The following is a 22930-nucleotide window of genomic DNA, read 5'->3' as shown; positions in this document are numbered from 1 at the left end:
TGGTCCAAACATGCTGCTGTTTTTCTAGCATTGACAGCAATTCGTGAAGTTGCTAAAAAGGTGTATTTTCAAATGTAACTGATGATGCCAACTGTCTTCCAAAGTGGCTGCACCGATTGATACCAATTTACACGCCTATGGAGAGATACGGAATCACTGCTTACTTGGCAGAGATAGTTTTCCCCCAGGGGGTAGGGAGTTCCAGGTCTGGCGATCCCTGTGTACCCCCTCTGGGCCTGACCCAGGCGTCACGCCCCCGCCGAGGCCCCTGCACTTGTTTGGGCCCAGCCCCTTCCGTGGCGCGGTTCCGCCTCTCCGTCGCGCCTTTCCACAGGGCTTGCAGCGGGAGGGGCGGGGCGTGGGTCGGTCGTGACGTCACTGCCGGTCAGACGCCATCTTGATGGTTTGCGGCCGGACTCGGATGTGGCAGCCCCGGCGGTGGTGAGGGCGTGGGGAAGGGTGGGGTGAGGGGGCGAGGCCGCAACGAGGGCGGCGAAACTCTCCTCCCCTCGGCCCCACCGCGTGGGACGGCGTGGACGTGGTGTCGGAGGGATGTCCGCCTTCTCCGAGGCGGCGCTGGAGAAGAAGCTGTCGGAGTTGAGCAACTCGCAGCAGAGCGTGCAGACCTTGTCCCTGTGGCTCATCCACCACCGCAAGCACTCGCGGCCCATCGTCACCGTGTGGGAGCGGGAGCTGCGGAAAGGTGAGTCGCCCGTGCTTCTCGGCCGCTCCCCGCCCGCTGGCCGGCTCCCTGGCGCCCCGGGACCTCCTGTCCTCTTCCCGGGAGCCCCGCTTCCCCAGCGGCCCCCGCTCCGGGGTGACCCTGGCTCCCTGGCGAGGGGAGGGAGCTGTCTCGGTGCCCGCGCGCGGTGGTCCGCGGGCTGGGAGGAGCAGCGCGCACCGCGCTTCTGCAAAGTCGGCGCTTCGGAGGAATAAAGGAATGAATTAAAAAAAACAAAACTTCGATTAACTTAACACAGAAACAGTAGCAAGGGCTTGGGAGTCCACACCCAGTTAGGGCTAGAAATTCAGGTAGTTAGGTATTTTTTTCATTCCGTGGAGTATAATGGAGGATATGGGAGGGAAAAGGTAAGGAGGTGGAAAGGAAAAGATTGGTGTGGGTATGGGCGTTACTTCCGTCATTTCTATAACACATCATCTTAGTCTTGCAAAATTAATAGAGGAATCAGTTTTAGAGCTGGGGAGTCTAACATGAGATGTGTGATGCAGTGGAAAGAACCCTGAATTTGTAGATTTGGGGCAAGTTTCTTATAACTTCTGGATTGCAGATGCCTCCCCTGAAAATGAGAGATTTAGGTTAAGTGATCCAAGGTCCCTTCTTGCTCTGTGAGTATATTCCTCTAGTGCAGCATCTTTATTTTGCAGAACATTTTATAGTGCTCCTGTAAATGAAGTCAACTTTTTTGAGCAGATGTCTGTCACTAAAATGTCCAGATTCGGTTCACTTCTGCAGAGTGACTGTATCTGTAAAAAACTGTATGTTAGTGCGACTGAAAATAAAAATATTTCATTTGCTTAGTCTGAGTTTGTATTCATTCATTGGGTGGAGTGGGCACTCTTCATTTTTGTTTCAAACATCCTGATAGATATGGTGTTTATTTAAAGTGTTAAGGGTTTTAACCATTAGTAATCAAAATAGATGCTTGGCCCCCCTGAAAGCTGTATGGTGTATTAATATGAGAGCCAAAATGTTGACTGTGTAGAATGGAGACAAACCGTCCTTGTCCTTTGTATTTGCTTCCGGTTAAGAAAATGTCATCCCTTAGAAGAAATTGATTTACAGCCCTATTTTTCAGTTTATGTATAAGTGTATGCGTATTGGCTCTCATTGAAGAATTCATCTGTGAGTGGACAAAAAGTTTTGAGAAACAGTGATATAAAGGTCTGAAAAGTAGCTGTGAACTTTGGGAAGTCAGGAATTAGCTTTGCTTCTACATTTTACTAGATTCAGAATCAACAATAAGTTTATCCTATTTTTTTGTTTTTGAAAGAGCATTTAGAAACACACATAATTAATTAGAGAGTGATATCCAGACTTAAGAGCCATTAAAATACAAATCAGTAGAAAAATGGCAATACTGGGGGTTTTTTGTTTTGTTTACCATTTTTGTAAACATCATTTAAGTAAGTCCCTTGTATTTTATTAACTGGAAGGAAAGGATTTTTCACTGAGTTGAGGCTGATAGGGTAAATTAGTTATAAACTTGGTCTTTTTGTGTACATTAGTGTAAACCCCATATTGAAATCTTCTTCTATTGCTTTTGTTAAATAGTAAGCCAGATGCTAGATATCTCTGAATGTCTGGAAGAGGGGATGGACAGATGAAGAGATACATGAGAAATATTAAGGAGATGAATTCAACAGGGCTTGGCTGGTTGGCCAGAAATGTGTAAGGGCCGTAAGGAAGAGGGAAGACTCTGACTCCTTGGCTCTTGCCTTGGTTGGTTGGGACGATGCTGGTACCATTATGGCTTATAAAAAGAACTTGCTTGAGAGACAAGGATGAGTATTACTAAAGTAGTTCAACTTAACATTTGAAGGTATCAATCAATTAATTAATTAGAAATAGGGGCTTGTTTCTCCGGAGATAGGGGTTGGTTGTAAAGATTTTGGAGCCATCAGAATATAAATGGTAGTGGAAACTTACACATGTAGGAGGTTCTAAGGAGAATGAAGAAAGTGACAAGAAAAGAACAAAGATAGAATTCTGGGAAACATTAACTCCTGCTGGGTGGACAAAGAAGAGAGCTGACTTTGGTGGGCAGCAGATTTTGCTGTCCCAGATCCCAGGAAGATGTGTTTTCCTTGAATCTAGAGAGGGGAGATCTGAGTCATAGACCTGGCTTTGTGCTGCTCACACCGCTGATCCACAGCCAATGCCCCCCAGCACCGGCTCAGACTGCAGCAGCCTTGGAGGACTGATGGGTTCTGGGGGAATTATGGGTCACCAGGAGTTTGGGCTTTCAGGGTGGGCTGCTTTTAGCGAAGAGGAGAGTGCAGCATGGCAGAGGGCCCTCTTAGGACATAGGGAACCAGAGTACAAGCTCCCCACCATTTGGGCCTTCTGTTCCGCCGTCCACTGCTGCCAAGGCAGCTATGGCTGTTTCCGATGGGCGATACTAATTACAGGCATTTCACGTGAGGAAAGCTGAAAGACCAATAAATGATACTTAATCTTACAAATCAGGAAAAAATATCAATGGGTATTGTTGCAAGTGCAAAAAACAAATCAGGAAAAAATAAACCAGTGAGGCACCACTTTATGTTCATCAATTGGCAAAATTAAAGAGTATGATAATATCAAGAATTGTTGAGGGTGAAGAGAAACAAATTCTTAACACCACTTGGTGGGAGTGTAAAAAGGTGTAACAATTTTGGAGATCAGCTTAGCAACCTCATGAAGTTGGGGGTATATATCCTTTGACCTAGCAGTTGTCTTTCTAAGAATGTATTTTAGAAGTGAGTACCACGCTCAAGATACTATGTTTATTATAGTCTTTTTTTTTTTTTTTTGAGACAGAGCCTCACTCTGTTGCCCGGGCTAGAGTGCCATGGCGTCAGCCTAGCTCACAGCAACCTCAAACTCCTGGGCTCAGGCAATCCTTTTCTGCCTCAGCCTCCCAAATTATAGCCTTATAATAACAAAATTGGAAACAAGGTAAACATTCCATTAGTTAGAGAATAGATAAATAAATTGTGATATTCATAAAATGGAATAATGTCCAACAGTTTCATGAATGAATGAACTAGAGATACAGGAAATAACATGACCAATTAAAAAACAACAAACACATAAAATCTTGAGCTAAGGAAAGCAAAGAACAGACTAATATGCTATTTGGTGAAGTTTGAAAACATGCACAATAATCTATTGTTTATAAATACATATAATTACAGTTAAAACACGTATATGGAAAACACTGTATTCAAGACAGTGGCTACTGTAAGGAAAGAGGAAATGGGAGCGGTGCTACCTAATATTTCATATATTTAAGAAAATACTGGGCCGGGCGCGGTGGCTCACGCCTGTAATCCTAGCACTCTGGGAGGCCGAGGCGGGTGGATCGCTCGAGGTCTGGAGTTCAAGACCAGCCTGAGCAAGAGCGAGACCCCGTGTCTACTAAAAATAGAAAGAAATTAGCTGGCCAACTAAAAATATATGTAGAAAAAATTAGCCAGGCATGGTGGCACATGCCTGTAGTCCCAGCTACTCGGGAGGCTGAGGCAGTAGGATCGCTTAAGCCCAGGAGTTTGAGGTTGCTGTGAGCTAGGTTGACGCCACGACACTCACTCTAGCAAGGGCAACAAAGTGACATTCTGTCTCAAAAAAAAAAAAAAAAAAAAAAAAACTGGTACAAAAGTGGGAAAAAGATATGATGTGCTGTTAGCTGGGTTTGAGTATGTTTCCATATGCTTAAATGCTTCATACTTAGAAATAATTAGAGGCATAAATAGATGCTTTTGAGGATGGTGATGGTGCTGATAGTGTTGATAGTAATGGTTGTGATGAACATGTTGCTTCTGCAGTCCTCATGTTGGTCTGGGTTAGTATGCAAAAGATTTCCTTTTCTTGACACATGACTGCCTTTGTAGAGAGAGGGTAGGCTTTGTGTTTTCCCCCTTCCTTGCAGTTTTGCTCATCAGCTTCAGGATCCTCATCTCCTGTAGTTTAATAACAATGGCAGTCACTTAGTACCAGGCATTGTTTTAGCCATTTTACTGTGATATCTTGAATCCTTACATCATTTCTCCAAGTATTTATGAAAGGAATTGATCACATTTGAAAATATGCTAAGGAAAATTGGGTGAACATTTTTGTATTGAGCTAGGCACTCTTTAGTTTTTAGAAGTGTATAAAGAAGATAAAAATGACAGTAGAAGAAATTACTGTTCAAGATATAAGAATGAGTAGGTAAAATTGTATGTGTCAGAAACAGTAATAATTTATTTATGAAGGTTCCCCCTCTTATTCTACTACATTCCTTATGTTTTTCTCCTTTTAAGAAAGATTACTTGTTTGGAAGCATAAACCCCAAGACCTTTTTAAAGATCTAAATGGCATATAATTTCCCTGATAAGTGCAATAAATAAATACATAGCCAAAAATGTGACCCATTTTGTTGTTTTTTTCCTAACAGCTTTATTGAGATATAATTCACATGCTATGTAGTTAATCCATTTAAAATGTACAATTCAATAGTTTTTAGTGTATTCATAGAGTTGTAAAACCATCACTAAAATCAATTTTAGAACATTTTCATTACCCAAAAAGAAATTCTAAAAAGCCTTTTAGCTGTCATCCCCCAGTCCCTTCATCTCTCTAACCCTAGAGAACTGCTTTGTTTTCTATAGAATTGCCTATTTTACCATTTCATATAAATGGAATTGTATAATATATAGTCTTTTGCAGCTGGCTGCTTTTAGTCAGCATGTTTTCTAGGCTCATCCATGTTACAGTGTCTGTCAGTACTTCATTCCTTCTTATGGCTGAATATTTTGTTATATGAATTTACCTATTCATAAATTGATAAGCATTTGAGTTCTATTTTTTGCTGTTATAAATAATGCTGCTTTGAACATTCATGTACAAGTTTTTTGTGGATATGTTATCATTTTTCTTGGGTATATACTGAGGAGTGGAATTGCTGGGTCATATAGGAACTCTATGTTTAACCTTTTGAGGAGCCACCAGGCTATTATTTTCTTTTTTCCATTAAAAAATTATTTTTAATTATTATGGGTATATAATAAAAATGTTTATTAGGGTACATGTGATCTTTTGATGCAAGTATGCAATGTGTAACAATCAAGTGAAGGTAATTGGGGCATCCATCCACCAGGCTATTTTCCACCACGGTTTTACCAGTTTTATATATTCCTACCAGAAATGGAGGGTCCAATTTCTCCATATCCTTGCCAATATTTGTTACTACCTGTCTTTTGAATTATAGGTACCCTAGTGGGTGTGAAGTGGTACCTTAATATAGTTTTGATATGCATTTCCCTGATGATTAATGATGCTAATGATGTTGAGCCTATTTTTATCTGATTATTGGTCATTTGTGTATTGTCATTGGAGAAATGTCTGTTCAGATCCTTGCCCATTTTTAAATTTGTCTTTTTATTAATGAGTTGTAAGTATTCCTAATACAATTCCAGATACAAGTACATTATCAGATCCATGATTTGCGAATATTTTCTCCCTATCTTAGTGAGTTGTCTTTTTACTTTCCTAAGAGTGTCCTTTGAAGGTGACTGTTTTAAACTCTAAATGACTTAGTATTTGACTAAATTATAAAACTGTTAATATACATCATATAATTAAGTTACATGTTACATTCATTGCTGTAGAAATATTGACCATGAATTGCCTGAATTTAAAAACCAACACTGACATTTGGGCTCTATTCTAAATATGCTCCCTTCCAAATCTGCAAGAGTTGTAGAAAACAAGCTAGATAGGAGGAAGTTCTTCACAGTTAGTTAGAGTCACTGCCTTTACTAATCTAGTGATTGAATCCTTTGCACCAACCTTTTGTATGTTTTTTATATTGTGTCTTAACAAAACTGTAAGTGCCTAAGCCCTTTAAAGTATATTCATTCACCCTGTATTTATTGATTGTCTGTTATGTTGATAAAGAAAGCAAGGTTTTTCCCTGACCTTAGAATTTATAGTCTTGTGGAAAGGGCAAACAATAAAAAAACTTGTAAGTACCATAATCTTGAACCAGCTTTGCATTCCTGGAATACTTTCAGCTTATCTGCATTGTATAATTATTTTTATATATTGCTGAAATTCATTTACTGATTGTTTTGTTAAGGATATTTGCATCTGTATTCATAAGGGCTCTTGCTCTCTAGTTTTCCCTTTTTTGGTACTATGTCGAGTTTTAATATAGGGTAACATAGTACTGACTTCATAATGTGAATTGGGATGTGTTCCCTCTTCTACTTTCTGGAAGATTATGTAGAATTTTTAAAATCATTTAAACATTTGGTATAATTCTTGGTGGAAACCATCTGGACCTGGAAATTTCCTTTTTGGGAGTTTTAAAATTGTGAATTCAATATCCTTAATTGTTATAGGGCTGTTTAAATTATTTCATATTGACTGAGTTGTGGTAGCTTGTGATTTTTGAGGAAGTGGTCCATTTTGTTTAAGCTGTCAAATTTCTATGTTTAGAGTTCATCGTATTCCTTGTTTATCCTTGTTTTTTTTTTTTTTTGAGATGGGGGTCTTAGTCTTCCTCAGGCTACAGTGTAGTTCCACAATCATAGTTCACTGTAGCCTTGAACTCCTGGGCTCAAGCAGTCTTCCCACCTTAGCCTCCAAGTAGCTGGAATGGCAGGCATGAGTCATCATGCCCAGCCTTCCCTGTTTGTCCTTTTGATGTCTGTTGAGTCTGTAGTGATATACCTGTTTTATTCCTGCTATCGATAATTTATGTCTTCCCTCTTGTTTCTTTGTCATTCTTGTTAGAGGTTTTTCAGTTACATTGATTTTTTTAAAGAACCAACTCTTTGTTCCTCAATTTTAATGTTTTTATTTACTTTGATGTCTTTTCTTACATTTATTATTTCATTCCTTCTACTTCCTTGGGTATATTTTGCTCTGTTTCTAGATTTTTGAAGTTTGAGCTTAAATTATTGATTTGAGACTGTTCTACTTTTCTAATGCATGCATTTAGTGTTAAAAATTTCTCTCTCAGCACTGCTTCAGCTGCGTTCCATAGATTTTGATATGTTGTATTTCAGCAGATTTCCATATGCTAGTTGAAGCATTTTTATGATGGCTGCTTTAAAGTCTTTGTCAGATAATTCTAACATCTCTACTTTGTGTTGACATCCATTGATTGTTTTTATTTTTTTCTTTGAAATCTTTTTGGTTCTTGATATGGTTGGGTTTTTTTTTGATTGATACATAGATTTTTTTTGGATTATGTTATGAGATTCTGGATCTTATTTAATCTAATTTTAACTGGATTTCTCTGACACTGTCACATTGCGGGAGGAAGGTACTCTTTGTTGGTGTTGGGTGTGAGTGGATGTTCCGACTTTACACTAGGTCTTCACTGACACCATGGGAAGGGTGAAAGGAGTTTATTATTGTTGGGCTGTAGTGAAAGTCCTAATGTTTGACTAGGCCTCCTGTGACACACCCCTGAAGGGAGTGCCTCCTTACTGCCCCGTGCGAGTGAAAGTCCAGGCACCCTGCTTTGCCTTTCTTGACACCACCAGGGCTCCACTTTACAGTCTTGTGAGGCTGGAAGTCTATGTTTCCTATTTTGCCTTTGCTGGTGATGGTGTGGCCATAGTATTTTTCTATGGTATTTGGTTGGAGTAGAGTGGTTATTGTGTAAAAGTTTTCTGTCTTGCCAGGCTCCCATTCTTCTAGTCCTTCTGGTTTCTCTCTCTAGAGAGAGAAAGCTTTTGTAAGAGCTTTTAATGTTACCACCTGTTAGAGTTTCTGGGTTCTTCAACTCCAAATATGGGATATATAATATGAGGCTTGGCCGGGCGCGGTGGCTCACGCCTGTAATCCTAGCACTCTGGGAGGCCGAGGCAGGTGGATCGCTCGGGGTCAGGAGTTCAAGACCAGCCTGAGCCAGAGTGAGACCTCGTCTCTACTAAAAATAGAAAGAAATTATCTGGCCAACTAGAATATATAAATATATAAAATTAGCCAGGCATGGTGGCACATGCCTGTAGTCCCTGCTACTTGGGAGGCTAAGGCAGTAGGATCGCTTAAGCCCAGGAGTTTGAGGTTGCTGTGAGCTAGGCTGACGCCAAGGCACTCTAGCACGGGTAACAGAGTGAGACTCTGTCTCAAAAAAAAAAAAAAAAAAAAAAAAAAAATGAGGCTTAAAGCAAACCCAGGGGACTTACCCTTAGGTTCCTTGGGTCCCAAAGTCCCTAACCAGTCTGCCATTTTCTCTGTTCTTATATTTGTTTTGTATACAATGTCTAAGATTTGTAGTTACACTTAGCAATGGGTATAGAGAAAAGTATGTCTTCTCTATCTTCCCAGAAGCAGAAGTCTCCTGTAGATGGATCTTTTTTTTTTCCTCCCCCACCCACCCCTAGATGGATCTTTGTATTGGAATTGGGACATACTATTTGGAACTCTTAGACTAGTATTTTCTTATTTTTGATATTATAGGATACTTTCTGGTTAGTATGTTGTACTAGTATTTTTAACAAGTTTATTTTAATATAATTCTATGCTGAAAACTAATTTTCACATTTTTATTGGTTTAAAATATACATTTCCTGCAAAATTTAAAATAGTACAAAAGTATATAAAATTGCTAAGTAAATGTCCATTGTAAAGAGGCCAGCTATTCCCAAGTTAATCTGTAAACTTGGAGAAATCTGTAAGGAATTTGTTTTTCATAAGAAATTTAAAGTTAATTCTAAAGATCATTGGGGAAAGTAAATGTGGAAGAAGAGCCAAGATGATTTTGAAGGGAAAAAAATAATGCAGGTGTAGTGTGCCTTTTTAGGTAGTTGGGCAGACTGTACGGTTATGTAAATTGTAACAGTATGATGTTAGTACAGGAATAGAAATATATATGAATGGAAAAGAATAGAGATTTAGGAGAGACCCATTTTATATAGGCATATGGAAAATTAGGCACATCAAATCCATGGGAAAAGGATAGAATATTAACAAATGATTCTTCAATTCCTACCTAATGCCATATATAAAACTAATTCCAATTGAATTAAATATATAACATTGAAAAATCAATTATGGAAGCGGGAAGAAAAATATACATTTATAATTGTTTTTAGTTTTGGATTGTGAAAAGACTTTCTAAATATGATATAGGCCAGGATTCATGTAGGCATAGATTTGGCTACGTAAAATGATAAAATGCCTGAATGCAGAAAATACCAAATTTTAATTTTAAGCAACAGATTAAGAGAAAGTAGTTGCAGTATCTAAAACAGTAAAAAGCTAATATTCGTAACATAAAATGAACTTATCAGTTGGTAGGGAAAAGAAAACACCTCAGTAGAAAAATGTACAACATGATATGAACAGATAAGTCATAAAAGAAGGAATATATCGAAATCAGCCTCACTAGTATTCAGGGGATTGCAAATAAAAGCATGGCCATTTACTCCAAAGGGATTGGCAAAAATTTTAAATATTAATAGTGCCATGGGAAATGAGCATTTTCGTGTGGTGGGAGTTCAAACAACCTTTTTGGCAGAAAACTTGACAATATTTAAAGTGCGTACTTTTTTTTTGAGACAGAGTCTCACTCTCTTGCCTGGGCTAGAGTGCCATGGCTTCAGCCTAGCTCACAGCAACCTCAAACTCCTGGGCTCAAACGATCCTCCTGCCTCAGGCTCCTGGGTAGCTGGGACTACAGGCATGTGCCACCATGCCCAGCTAGTTTTTTCTATTTTTAGTTGTTTGGCTAATTTCTTTCTATTTTTAGTAGAGGCAGGGCCTCATTCCTGCTCAGGCTGGTCTCAAACTCCTGAGCTCAAGCAGTCCTCCCACCTCAGCCTCCCAAGTGCTAGGATTACAGGCGTGAGCCACCACGCCCGGCCTAAAGTGCATACCTTTTAATCCATCACCTCTGCCTCTCAGAATCCTTTAGAAGTACTTGCTCATTTTACAAAGATAAAAAGTATTTGAAACACTCTGTGTATCACATGACTCAGTATCTATTAAAAGGAAAGAGGCTATTAAAAAGATTAGTAAACTGTCTTCACACTGAGTAGGCTGAGGAGGAGGAAGAGGGGTTGGTCTTGCTCTCTCAGGAGTGACAGAGGCGGAAAAGGTAGAGGAGGTGGAAGGGGAGGCAGGCACATTTATTGTAATTTTTACTGAAAAACATCCACATGTATGTGGATCATGCAATTCAAACCCATTTTGTTCAAGGGTCAATGGTAATTAAACACACTCAAAGAAATGTAAGGATCTGAGATGAAGTATTCAATCACAAAGATATGGCTACCAAAGCACAATCCATAATATTTCAAAAAATTACAAACATTTTGAATCAAAATTTTTTCCCAATAGCTGGGACTATACACACATGCCACATGCCCAGCTAATTTTTACTATTTTTTGTAGAGACAGGATTTCACCATGTTGCCCACACTGATCTCTAACTCCTGGCCTCAAGCAATTCTCCTGCCTCGGCCTCCCAAAGTACTGGGATTACAGGTGTGAGCCACCATGCTCAGCTGCTAATTTATTCTTTAACCACCGACGTCTGTAGGTATCTAAAGGTGGTAATCATATCTATACTCTTGCCAAATTTAGTTATTGTCAAACTTTCATCTTGGTCAATCTAATAGGTAGAAAATAGTAGTTGGTCTTAATTGTTTAACATTTCTGTTTCTTTGAACTTCCTTTTCACATTACCTGCTCATTTTTCCATAGTTATTGATTTGTAAGAATTCTCGAGTGAAGGAAGAAAATGAAAGTAGTTAAACTCAATACACTGAAAATAAGCATGAGTAGTTAGAGCTCTAAGAAAGTTTTTCATAATCTGAATTTGAAGTTGTAGGGGTTTCTGAGATAGTGTAATTTTACTCTGAGCTATACTGCATGAGGTTAATGATCAGAAACTAAGTTAATGGGGCAAGTAAGTGAAGCTACAGATCTAGGCCAAAATTCATTTAGTAAATACTGAGCGAATTTTGAACCAGCTGTTGGGCTTGTTTCTGGGAGATGAGATTGACAATAGTTGCTCTCAATGGAATTTAGTTGAGAAGCACAGCATTGAATAAAAACAATTATGGTTAGTATAGGTGTGCCATAGGAAAAGTATGGGCACTATGAGAGCATCTTAGGGCTGCCTAACCTATGTGGGCTGATTGGTCAGGGAAAACTAGAGGAACCCATTTAACTGAGGGCTGAAGGATGGTGGGAGTTGGGGAAGTTGGAATAGTAGCCTTGGGTGTGAAGACTAGTGTAGAGGGCAGCAGTCCCCAACCCCCGGGCTGTGCATCACTGCCTGACCACCCCTCAACTCCCTGACCTGTGTCCATCTGTCTGTTGTCAGTCCTTGGAAAAATTGTCTTCCATGCCCACTTACTTAAAAGTTCAAAGTGTCTTGCTGGAATTCATCTGATGGTTAAGGAATGCTATACTGTACCAACCTGGGAGGACGTGGGGTATTAAGATAATGATTCCAATCTAACTTATTTTTTCCTGGAAATGCATAGTTCTGTATAGTTACACAGAACTGTATGAATACATACTTGCCATTTTGCATATTTAAAAACAAATACTTAAAGGGGCAGCAGGAGGTGAGTGGCTGGCTTCAAAGTTCTTCTGTATTTACAGTCATTCGCATCACCACCTGAACTCTGCCCTCAGCCCCACCCCCTAAATCCATGGAAAAATTGTCTTCCACGAAACTGGTCCCTGGAGCCAAAAAGGTTGGGGGCAATATTATAGGGCCTTTAGTTCATATTAAGGATTTGAGGTGTTTTCTAGAGAACAATAGAAAATCTCTGAAAGATTTTAAGCAATAACTGACAGGATTAATCCCTGCTAGGTAATTTGAAATGTGAACCTGAACTCTTGAAGGGATGGGCTGCCAAAAATCGGAGACATCTGGCAGTGGTACAGGAGTACATCAACTCTATCCATTTTTCACCCACCTCAGCTACTGAGAAGCAGCCAGCTGTGTCTGACTGAACAAAGATGTCCTGTCTGGGACAGACAGAATCCATTCAAGAATCATTTGTTGATTATATACTTTCTGTGGCCCAAAAAAAAAAAAAAAAAAGACTAAGTTAAAGCAGTTTCTGCCTTACAGCCACCACCTATCCATCCATATGAACATACTTTCCTCCCCCCGGTGCTGTAGGAAGAAGGAAAAATCTTGAATCTGTAGGTTTTGGGAACAGTTTTAGAGAATACAGTCTCAGGATATGTTTGCATAGTATAGACCTTCTTTTTTGCCTCAGAAATTACTCATTTCCATGAAAACATGTTTTTAATTTTAATTTGTTACACTACATTTTTAAAGTGAGTTCTTAGGTATAAAATTACCTCTAAGGTTAAGGGACTGAATTAGGTCCATTTACATGCTTTTCTGAACTAGAAGAAATAAGGCTTAGTTGGAAGAGGATTTAGAAGTTGGAGATAGGCCATTTCTGTAGTAGGATTTAAGACAGCATGAGGAAACCAAAGAATCTGGAGAAAAGGGTTCTAGAAAGTATAAGAAAAGTTCAGAGCCCTTCTTTTAAAAGCCAGAGTTGGACTCATGAATGCATGAGAGGAAATGCTATCTGTATAACTATTCCTTAGTTTCAAGAGAGAGATAACTGGGGATTATTATGAAAAATATTTATTATTTAAAATTTTCTTTTTTTTTTTTTTTTTGGCCGGGCGCAGTGTGGCTCACGCCTGTAATCCTAGCACTCTGGGAGGCCGAGGCGGGTGGATGCTCGAGGTCAGGAGTTTGAGACTAGCCTCAGCAAGAGCGAGACCCCGTCTCTACTAAAAAACTAGAAAGAAATTATCTGGCCAACTAAAATATATATATAGAAAAAATTAGCCGGGCATGGTGGCGCATGCCTGTAGTCCCAGCTACTGGGGAGGCTGAGGCAGTAGGATCGCTTAAGCCCAGGAGTTTGAGGTTGCTGTGAGCTAGGCTGATGCCACGGCACTCACTCTGGCCAGGGCAACAAAGCGAGACTCTGTCTCAAAAAAAAAAATAAAAATAAAAAAAAAATAAAATAAAATTTTCTTTTTAATAAATGGCGTTGGTAGAGGTGATATTTGAGAGCACATGGAAATTATCCAGAAAGTTCCATGGGGAACCTGTGGCCTCAAGGCCACATGTGGCCCTCCAGATCCCCAAGTGCAGCCCCTTGACCGAATCCAAACTTCACGGAACAAATCCTTTTCAAAGGATTCAGTCAAAAGGCTGCACTCAAGGATCCAGAAGGCCACATGTGGCCCCAAGGCCTTAGGTTCCTCATCCTATGCAGAAAGCCTTTGTTCAAGTCTCATTTGAATTTCAGCCTCTGGAATACTTCATGTAGCAGTATTCTACATTAAACTCTAATATGGAATTCTTTTTTCTACTGGAAATCAAGCAGTGTCTCTGGTTCATTCTGAATGACAGTTACTGAAAAGAATTATTCAACTCCAGAAGGTGTAGCAAATTATTTTCTTGTTAATTGCTTCCTGTTAGAGTGGCAGCGCAACAAATGAGAAATTCCAATTGGAAATTTTGCCCAATAGGAATTTACCATAAGTGAATAGAAAAGCCTTTCTTCTGTGTAAGTACCACCTTCCCAAAAAGCTTAGGAATTGTTAGGGATGATTAGATGTGGTCAGCGAGGAACTGTATAGAAAAACGAAAGGCAAAATCCCTGTTATCACAACTCTAGCTTTGAATTCATTCTTCTTTCCTGACTTTTTGAACTATTCTTAGTGTTAAGTCTTAGCTACTTCCAGTTTTCCTAATGTACCGGAAGGTGTCTAGTCTTTCCCCACCAACTCTAAAACTGCAGTTCTTCTCTTTTTGTTTATAAAACAAAGCTTGGTATTTAAGGCCCTTCCTTCTCTCCAGCTTCATATTCCATTACTCCCTCCTACATAAAGAACAATGTGCTCGTTAGGTCACGCCCTGGAGCTTCTGCCAGGAATATTCTTTCCACTAATGTTTCATTGCACATTTATGCTTATGGCTTAAATAGGCTTTTATGAACCTGACTACGAGTCTTCTTTTATTCCTAATACCTAATGCAGTGTCTATGAAGATGGTAGATACCAAATGATTATCTGCTGAGTGAATGAATGGCATGAGATCTTAATTATTTATAATTATCCTTTGGTTAAGTGCATTTATATTTCCAACTCAAACTTAAGAGGATTTAATAAGTACCTCCTATATAAATAGGGTATTTATAGCATCTCACTCTAGTCTGTAGTAATGCACTTTACCAGAGAATAAATGAGGCTATCCTACAATTGTTGCTAAAGCTTTAATAGATTTTTGTTTCGTGATAATGGCTTTTCCCTGAGTTCCTTCTATAAGACCTGCAGGATGGTCATTCTGTGTGTGTGTATATGTGCATGTGTGTATATATATTTGCTTATTCAATTTTGTGCTCTTCCTTTCCATGTAGAAGGCTTTACTGCACTCTACCCAGGGTGACAGAGTGAGACTCTGTCTCAAAAAAAAAAAAAAGGAATTTCAGCTATTTGTTGTATTTATCAGCGTTGTCATTACAGTAGTTTTAAATTCAACCTTCCTAAATAGATAGGTGGTTAAATTATAATCTGCATTGTATAAAAGTAAGTAGGAATATACAATATAAGTAGTAGGCATGTACAGTATAAGAAAATGAGTAATGTTCCTATCACTTTCTAATTATGAACAAATAAAATTAGATTATGAACTGATTATAAGTCAGTGAGACTAGATGACGTATCTTTAATCCTTTCACTGGCCAAGTTTATTTCATGTTGTTTACCTAATAGGCTAGACTTATTAGGTAATACTGTGTTCTCATATGTTAGCCAGCCAATTTTTTTCTTTTCCTTTCCTGTGTACTTGTTCATATACAAGGTCCCAGGACAGGAGCTATACTTATTATGTATAGAAACTTAAAATTTAGTTCAGGGAAATGAGATAGAAGAAAATAATGCTTCATAATATAAATGTTGAGTGGTGCTTATTTGGCTTATACTTTATTGGTACAAATATAGCAGTGTACATATATATGGACACTGGGAAATAATAAATTTATGATTGTTTTCGTGTTGGTGTAATATATTAGTAGAGAGAAGTAGTAAAGGGAGAAAAACGAATTAACATTTTAATAATGTGACATATCGTGTGGCAATTTATATGGAACTTGTAAACTCCTGATTGAATAGGAAAGGTTCATTTTATTCTATGCCCAGTGTAGCTACTAGCGCATGGCAAACATTAAATAAATCCTATGTTGCCTGGGCTGGAGTAGTGCAGTGGTGTCATCATAGCTCACTGCACTTTCAAACTCCTGGGCTCAAGCAATCCGCCTGCCTCAGCCTCCCAAGTAGCTGGGACCACAAGCACATACCACTATACCTGGCTAATTTTTTTTTTTTAGTTTTTTGTAGAGATGGGTTCTTGCTATGTTGCTCGGGCTGTTTCTTAAACTCCTGGCCTCAAGAGATCCTCCTCCTTTGGCCTCCCAGAGTGCTGGGATCACAGGCATGAGCTACCATACCTGGCCAAATAAATACTATTTAAATTGAACGGGAAATTTGAAAAATAGGTGTCCTTGGAAGGGACCCTGTGAACAACAGAAACATTGGACTTGACTAGGTCAGACCCATTATTTAGCTTTATATTCTGTTGCCAACAGAGGTATTTCTTTAAGGAATTTTGGGTTGTTTGCCCTGTAGACTTTCTGTGTTCCTTCCTTCCTTTCTTTTTCTTTTTTTTTCTTTTTTTTTTTCGAGACATTCTCACTGTAGCTCCGGGTAGAGTGAGGTGGTGTCCTGATAGCTCACTGCAACCTCAAACTCCTGGGCTCAAGTAATCCTCCTATTTCAGCCTCCCGAGTATCTGGGACTACAGGTGTGCACCATGATGCCTGGCTAATTTTTCTATTTTTAGTAGAGGTGGGGTCTTGCTCTTGCTCAGGCTGGTCTCAGACTCCTGAGCTCAAGCAATCTCCTGCATCGGCCTCCCAGAGTGCTAGGATTACACGCATGAGCCACAGTGCCTGGCTCTGTCTCTCTTTTAATAACAGCTTATAGCTCTGTTGTTTATTTATTTACTTTTTCCGAGGCAGAGTCTCACTCTGTTGCCCGGGCTAGAGTGCTGTGGCGTCAGCCTAGCTCACAGCAACTTCAAACTCCTGGGTTTAAGCAATCCTACTGCCTCAGCTACAGGCATGCCCGGCTAATTTTTTCTATATATTTTTAGTTGTCCAGCTAATTTCTTTTTCTTTTCTTTTTTTTTTTAATAGACAGGGTCTCGCTGGTGCTCAGGCTGGTCTCGAACTCCTGAGCTCAAACGATCCACTCTCCTCGGGCTCCCAGTGGCTCTGTTATTTTTAAATGTATTAAAATTCACTTGAAAATAATTTTTTGATTTTCTTCTGGCATTGTTTGTTTTGATTACTTCCATTAATTATTTGCTCTGTGTAAAGGTACACATAATTTTAATTGGAATTAAAAATTTTTTCCCTGAAAATTGGATAGGGGCATAAATTTTGGCAATTTCTCCGTATTTCTCATATGTTAGCTTGGTTCCATAAGAAAAAAATGAAAATAATATGTTGGTATTTGGACTCCAGACCAAATCCATGCACCTAGTATAGAATTTGTCCTTTGGGATTTATTGGGAAATATATTTTGAAATCTTGTAAATTTGTATTGTAGAAGTAATTCTGAATTATTTTTGAGCGATTAGTAGCTTATGAATTTAAAGAACATTCTAAAAATTTTGTTTTTGTGCTAACATATAACATAAAATTTACCATCTTAATTTTTTTTTACGTGTATAGTTCAATAGTGTTAATTACATTCACATTGTTGTGCAACCAATTTCCAGTACTCTTCTTGCAAAACTGAAACTATACCCATTATACAATAACTGCCCACCCCTCTACCCCTACCCCTTGGCAACTACCTTTCTATTTTCTGTCTCTATAAATTTGACGACCCTAGGTACCTCATATAAATAGAATCATACAGTCTTTTTGTGACTAGATTATTTCACTTGGCATAATGTCCTCAAGGTTCATCCATATTGTAGCATGTATCAGCGTTTTCTTCTTTTTTAAAACTGAATAATATTCCATTGTATGTATACATCATATTTAGCTTATCCATTTATCTGTTTATGAACATTTGGGTTACTTCCACCTTTTTTGACTATCGTAAATAATGCCGCTAACATTTAAAAATATTTGGATTTGAGTTGTTATTTAATCTTCTCAAAAGGTTAGCATCCTCCTTCATTTATGATGGGCAGCATGGTCTGGTTATAAAGTGGGAATGCTTTATGGTTGGACTTTTTGGATTCAAATCCTGAATGATCCTTTCCCCGCTATTTCACTGTGAGCAAATAACGTTTTTGTTGTTTGTTTTCTCAGCGACCAAATGGGGACGGTGATGGTTCCTTACATTGTTAAGATTAAATTAGATAATACATGTAAAGTGTTTAAAATTTTACGTAGCACATAAAAGTGCAATGAATGTCATTACTAGGAAAAGGAGGCCATTGGGTTCAGGTACCCATTCAAAAGTACTGCAGGTAGTCTCCCAGTTATGTACTCATAACAATTTGAGTTACTAAACTCTTTTGATGATAAGAAGGCAAAAACCTGCATTGAATGATATCAACCTTTTCTATGGATGAGATTGAGAGGGCAGAGATGGGAAAAAGAGATAAGGTTGAATACTGGGAAAGCTGCCATTATCCTCTTCATGGAAAAGGGATCTGATATCTTAACAGTTATATACTATGGTTTATCTAACCAGAAAAGGATCCAGGGGAACTAGAAATTGGTTTCTGTTATTGCCATCTCTTTCTTATCTTTTTTCCATGCCATCAACTTCCAAAGGCATGAAAAGTGGTGGGCAGCAACTTTAGTCAGGCAAACCAGGTTGTGCAATGGCATGGCACAGGTTTGTAAAGTCTGATCAGTTGTTACTCAGTATTTTATAGTTTATTGTAAGAAGGTTGGGTGTCTAGTTTCTCCTCAAGAAAGATGTGAACTCAAAAGTGGCTTTTAATATATTGAAGGCTTTTAATTTATAAATTGAATACTTAAGTCTAGAGCAGTGGTCCCCAACCTTCTCGGCACCAGGGACTGGCTTCATGGAAGACAACTCTTCCATAGATAGGGGCGGGGGGACACCACCGCCCCAGGTCCACCCCAGATCATCAGGAGCGAGATTCACACAAGTAGCACACAACCCAGATTCCCCGCATGTGCAGTCCACAGTAGAGTTCGTGCTCCTGTGAGCTGTGATGCAAGTGAATCCCCCATCCTTGCTCACTCTCCAGCTGCCCACCTCCTGCTGCAGACGGAGCCTGGCTGGCTCCCAACAGGCCAGGGACCAGTATTCGGCCTGGGGGTTGGGGACCGCAGGTCTAGAGAACCAAATGCAGCCTGATTGAGAATTTTGTCTTAAATTTGATAAGCTTGCCCATATGAATAGTATACTGGATAATTGGTCCTGACTGTAAGTTTCCTATACCATTGTCCTATGGATGCCACAAAATACGATGCTTCTTTTTTTTTTTTTTTTTTTTTTTGAGACAGAGTCTCGCTCTGTTGCCCGGGCCAGAGTGAGTGCCGTGGCGTCAGCCTAGCTCACAGCAACCTCAAACTCCTGGGCTGAAACAATCCTACTGCCTCAGCCTCCCGAGTAGCTGGGACTACAGGCATGCGCCACCATGCCCGGCTAATTTTTTCTATATATATATTTTAGTTGGCCAGATAATTTGTTTCTATTTTTAGTAGAGACGGGGTCTCGCTCTTGCTCAGGCTGGTCTCGAACTCCTGACCTCGAGCAATCCGCCCGCCTCGGCCTCCCAGAGTGCTAGGATTACAGGCGTGAGCCACCGCGCCCGGCCTGATGCTTCTTAATATAATTGTACTACATTCAATGATTCAAGTTTAATTGTAGTAAAATTATAAAATAGTTAATATATAAAAGATTATGTTCAACACTAAGTTTTCCTTATGTATGTGAATCTTGTTTGAGTCATATTCAATACCACTATGCTACTTCACACTGTAACCAGTAAAAATGTGCACTGGCAAGGATTGTTGGAACCTTATCTACTTCCTTTTTTTAATTTATTAATTTATTGGATTTTATTTTTTGTTTTAGAGTGGAAAAGCTAGCCTCATAAAGACTTTGTATTTGGGAGTAGCATTTTGACAATAGTGATGTCGAGGTGGGCTGTGCTGATACACACTGGCATTTGAGGCCATGCTGAAGGCGTTTTGGGTGGGGTCTGGAGGAGGAAATTGTAAATGGGGTCCTGGAGCACACCTGAGAGACATGCATGAGGGAGGAATTAGGGAGGGGGTGGGCTGCCCTGTTCTAGTACACTAAAGTATGGGTTGCTCCTGCACCATGCTTTAGTGTACGAGAACAGGTCAGCTTGTCCACTTCCTTGGACGGATGACTGCACCCACAGAATATAGTGAGTAGGGGAATATTTTTGTCGCCATGAATTCGGTTATTTAAGGCCATGTAGTCTAGTTATTGGAGCCCATTTGGTCTCCCTAACATTTAGTCTATTAGCTTGGCAAATATTTATTGCATAAACAAAAAACAAGTAATTGATTGGAGTGGTATCTCTTTCAACCTGTTTTACATTTTGTATTCTTTTCTTGTTTCACAATAGTTTAATAATGGTTTTGAATTAACATGGATATTAAAACAATTCTAAATTCAGTTTAGGGTGCCACCTTAATAACATGACCAGTCACTATCTTATTTTAAATAGTTATATTTCATACAGTTTATAGTTGTTTTAATAAAATTTAATACAGGATAGACTCACAGAGACATCAGGATTTCAGTGTATAAAAACTATTAATTGAGGAGTGGGGTTGAGATTAGGAATCAAGAATGTTAAGTAGTTGGGGTGGGTGCCTTAGTAAAATTGCAAGGATGTGGAAGGATGTATCATTGATCTACCTCTGCCTCTTGGGTTCTTTTTTTCCCCATGACACATCTCCAGAAGCTGCAGAGTAGTCAGCCTGGTGAGTTTAGTAGCAGGGACTCGAGTAGTTTGGTAGTAGATGAGAAACTAGGCTTGAATATGATAAATAAAGGTTAGTAGGCTTTTTGTAGTTCTCAAAATGCTTAATTGAGATATTGAGAAAGTTTGTCCAAGTTAAGTGAGGATACTTTAAATAGATTAATTTTTTTTTTTTTTTTTAATTTTTCAGCCAAACCAAACAGGAAGCTTACTTTTCTCTACCTAGCCAATGATGTCATTCAGAACAGCAAAAGGAAGGGGCCGGAGTTTACAAAAGATTTTGCACCAGTTATAGTGGAGGCTTTTAAGCATGTTTCAAGGTATGATAATTGTTTTTGGTATTAGGTAATCTGTTTTAAATGTACCATGTATCCTTTTGCTAAAATTTGCCTTAAGCCATTAAAATAAAAAAACAGGGAATATATTTCTTTGAAGCTTTCATTTGAAAGGGCTTATCTCTAAAAGACATTTGTAAATGTATTAAATGCTTTCTGTGAAGAAAAAGATTTTTTTGAATTATTTTTTGAATTATTGCTAAGGTGGGCCTTTAAGTACTTGAATTATAGCTTTCCTTTAAGAGACCAGAACCAGCTGCTGTATTGCAATGAACTTCATTAAGAATGAATGAAGGTATTGAATTAAAAATTTGTGTGCTTATAGAGCTATCAATCTTATAACTAGTATTTCTGTATACACTTAATACCTTTCCCCTCATTGTTTATAATGATTTTAAGGTTTTCTAGTGTCTGGGTGTATGTCAAAACATTTTAAAATGCTTTGGAAATAAAGAATATTTATTTAAGGTATCATAAACCTGTTGAAAAATTTTGCCACAGAAAATTCTAAGGGTGAAAATCTGTATTTTGGCTTATGTCCTTTTGATTGCTTACTTCCAAACATTACACGCAGACATTTGATAGATTTACTGCGTAAATATTATTGGGGTAGACTACTAAATTCATCTAAATTATGGAATTCATTGGTGAATGATGATGATCTGTTGAATGATTTCAGGATGAAAATCTACCACGTGCCATACAGTTAGAGTAGACACATTTTTTTTAAAAAGTGTGAAATATTGCTTTATGTTGCTTTCTTGAATACGTATTATTTACTTTTCAATTTGGATACTGTATTCAACCATCTTTTCAGATGTTGGTGTTTCTTAGTGTTAAGCCCTAGGCCCTTGTTGGGAGGTCATATTCTTTATTTGCCCTCTGAATGATTTTGTACACTGTATGTTTTTAGTTATTATCCACGCTGTAATGACTTATAATCTTGTGTTCCAATTCAGACTTTTTTCTTTGGGCATACACCCGTATGCCCAATGACATTTCTATTTGTATTGGATCCCAAACATCTGAAATTCAGTGTCTGCTGTTGAACTCATTATGTCCTTGCTTCCTGCCAAACATAGATGGGCAACTCTATCTATGCAGATGCCCATGCAAGAAATGAGGTGTCATCTTTAACTCTTCTTTCTCCTTCACTCCCTCATATCTCATTATAGGACACGTTCACTCAGTTCCTTAGATTGCTTTCTCTTCCAGTTATCATAATGTCTTTTCTGTGTAATTGCAGTAGCCTCTTGTATTGTTTAATCCCTTTAGGAAACTGTAGACAGAATTGCAGAGTTGATCATGATACTTCCTTGCCTTTGAGTGGTTCCCATTTGTCTTAGCAATCAAGTCTAAAGCCTACGATGTTCCTTTGATGGTGCTGCCTACCTCTCCAGACTCCCGTCTCACATTTATTCCACACACAATCCATAGCCCACAGTTTAAGCTCTCTGAAACTTTTTTAGTTCTTTCTACCTTAAAACTTTTATATATGTTGCCTCTCCCTAGAATTCAATAAAATATTTATTGACTACCTACTGTGTGTGAGGCCCTGATTAGTAGTGAACAAGATAAGATTCTGTTCTATTGGAGCTTATATTTCAGTGGATAACAAAGGTAATAACTAGATAGATAAGTGAATGCATATATTAAATGTAATGTCAAATGAGAAATGCTATGAAGAAACATAAAGCAGGGAAGGAACCCTAGAGGGTATGAGGGTGCTCAGTTATAGAAGATAAAGAACAACTGTTTGGGGGAGGTGGCATATGTACAGAGACTGAAAGAAGGGATGAAATGAGCTCTTTGGCTCTCTAGCAGAAAAGGATTCTAGGCAGAGAGAACACGTGG

At 38.8% G+C, this 22930-nt stretch overlaps 1 protein-coding gene across 5 annotated transcripts in view; it reads left to right on the top strand.

The window, feature by feature from the left end:
- The first annotated feature begins 358 nt into the window (after window positions 1-358).
- RPRD1A (regulation of nuclear pre-mRNA domain containing 1A) overlaps window positions 359-22930 on the top strand; it is a 58441-nt gene continuing 35869 nt past the window's right edge. For 2 of the 5 annotated variants that reach the window (XM_045528007.1, XM_045528009.1), the window contains exons 1-2: window positions 359-703; window positions 20932-21061. In XM_045528007.1, the coding sequence (XP_045383963.1) occupies window positions 553-703; window positions 20932-21061 (281 nt within the window). In that variant the 5' untranslated portion in view covers window positions 359-552. Of the gene's footprint in view, window positions 704-20103; window positions 20178-20931; window positions 21062-22930 lie in introns of those variants that run through there. The other 3 variants (XM_045528008.1, XM_045528010.1, XM_045528011.1) reach the window with 2 other exon arrangements.

The sequence above is a fragment of the Lemur catta genome, chromosome 16 (genome assembly GCF_020740605.2).
Source record: "Lemur catta isolate mLemCat1 chromosome 16, mLemCat1.pri, whole genome shotgun sequence".
NCBI lineage: Eukaryota > Metazoa > Chordata > Mammalia > Primates > Lemuridae > Lemur > Lemur catta.
Note: the sequence above shows the minus strand (reverse complement) of the source record. Positions and strands in the feature narration are given on the sequence as shown.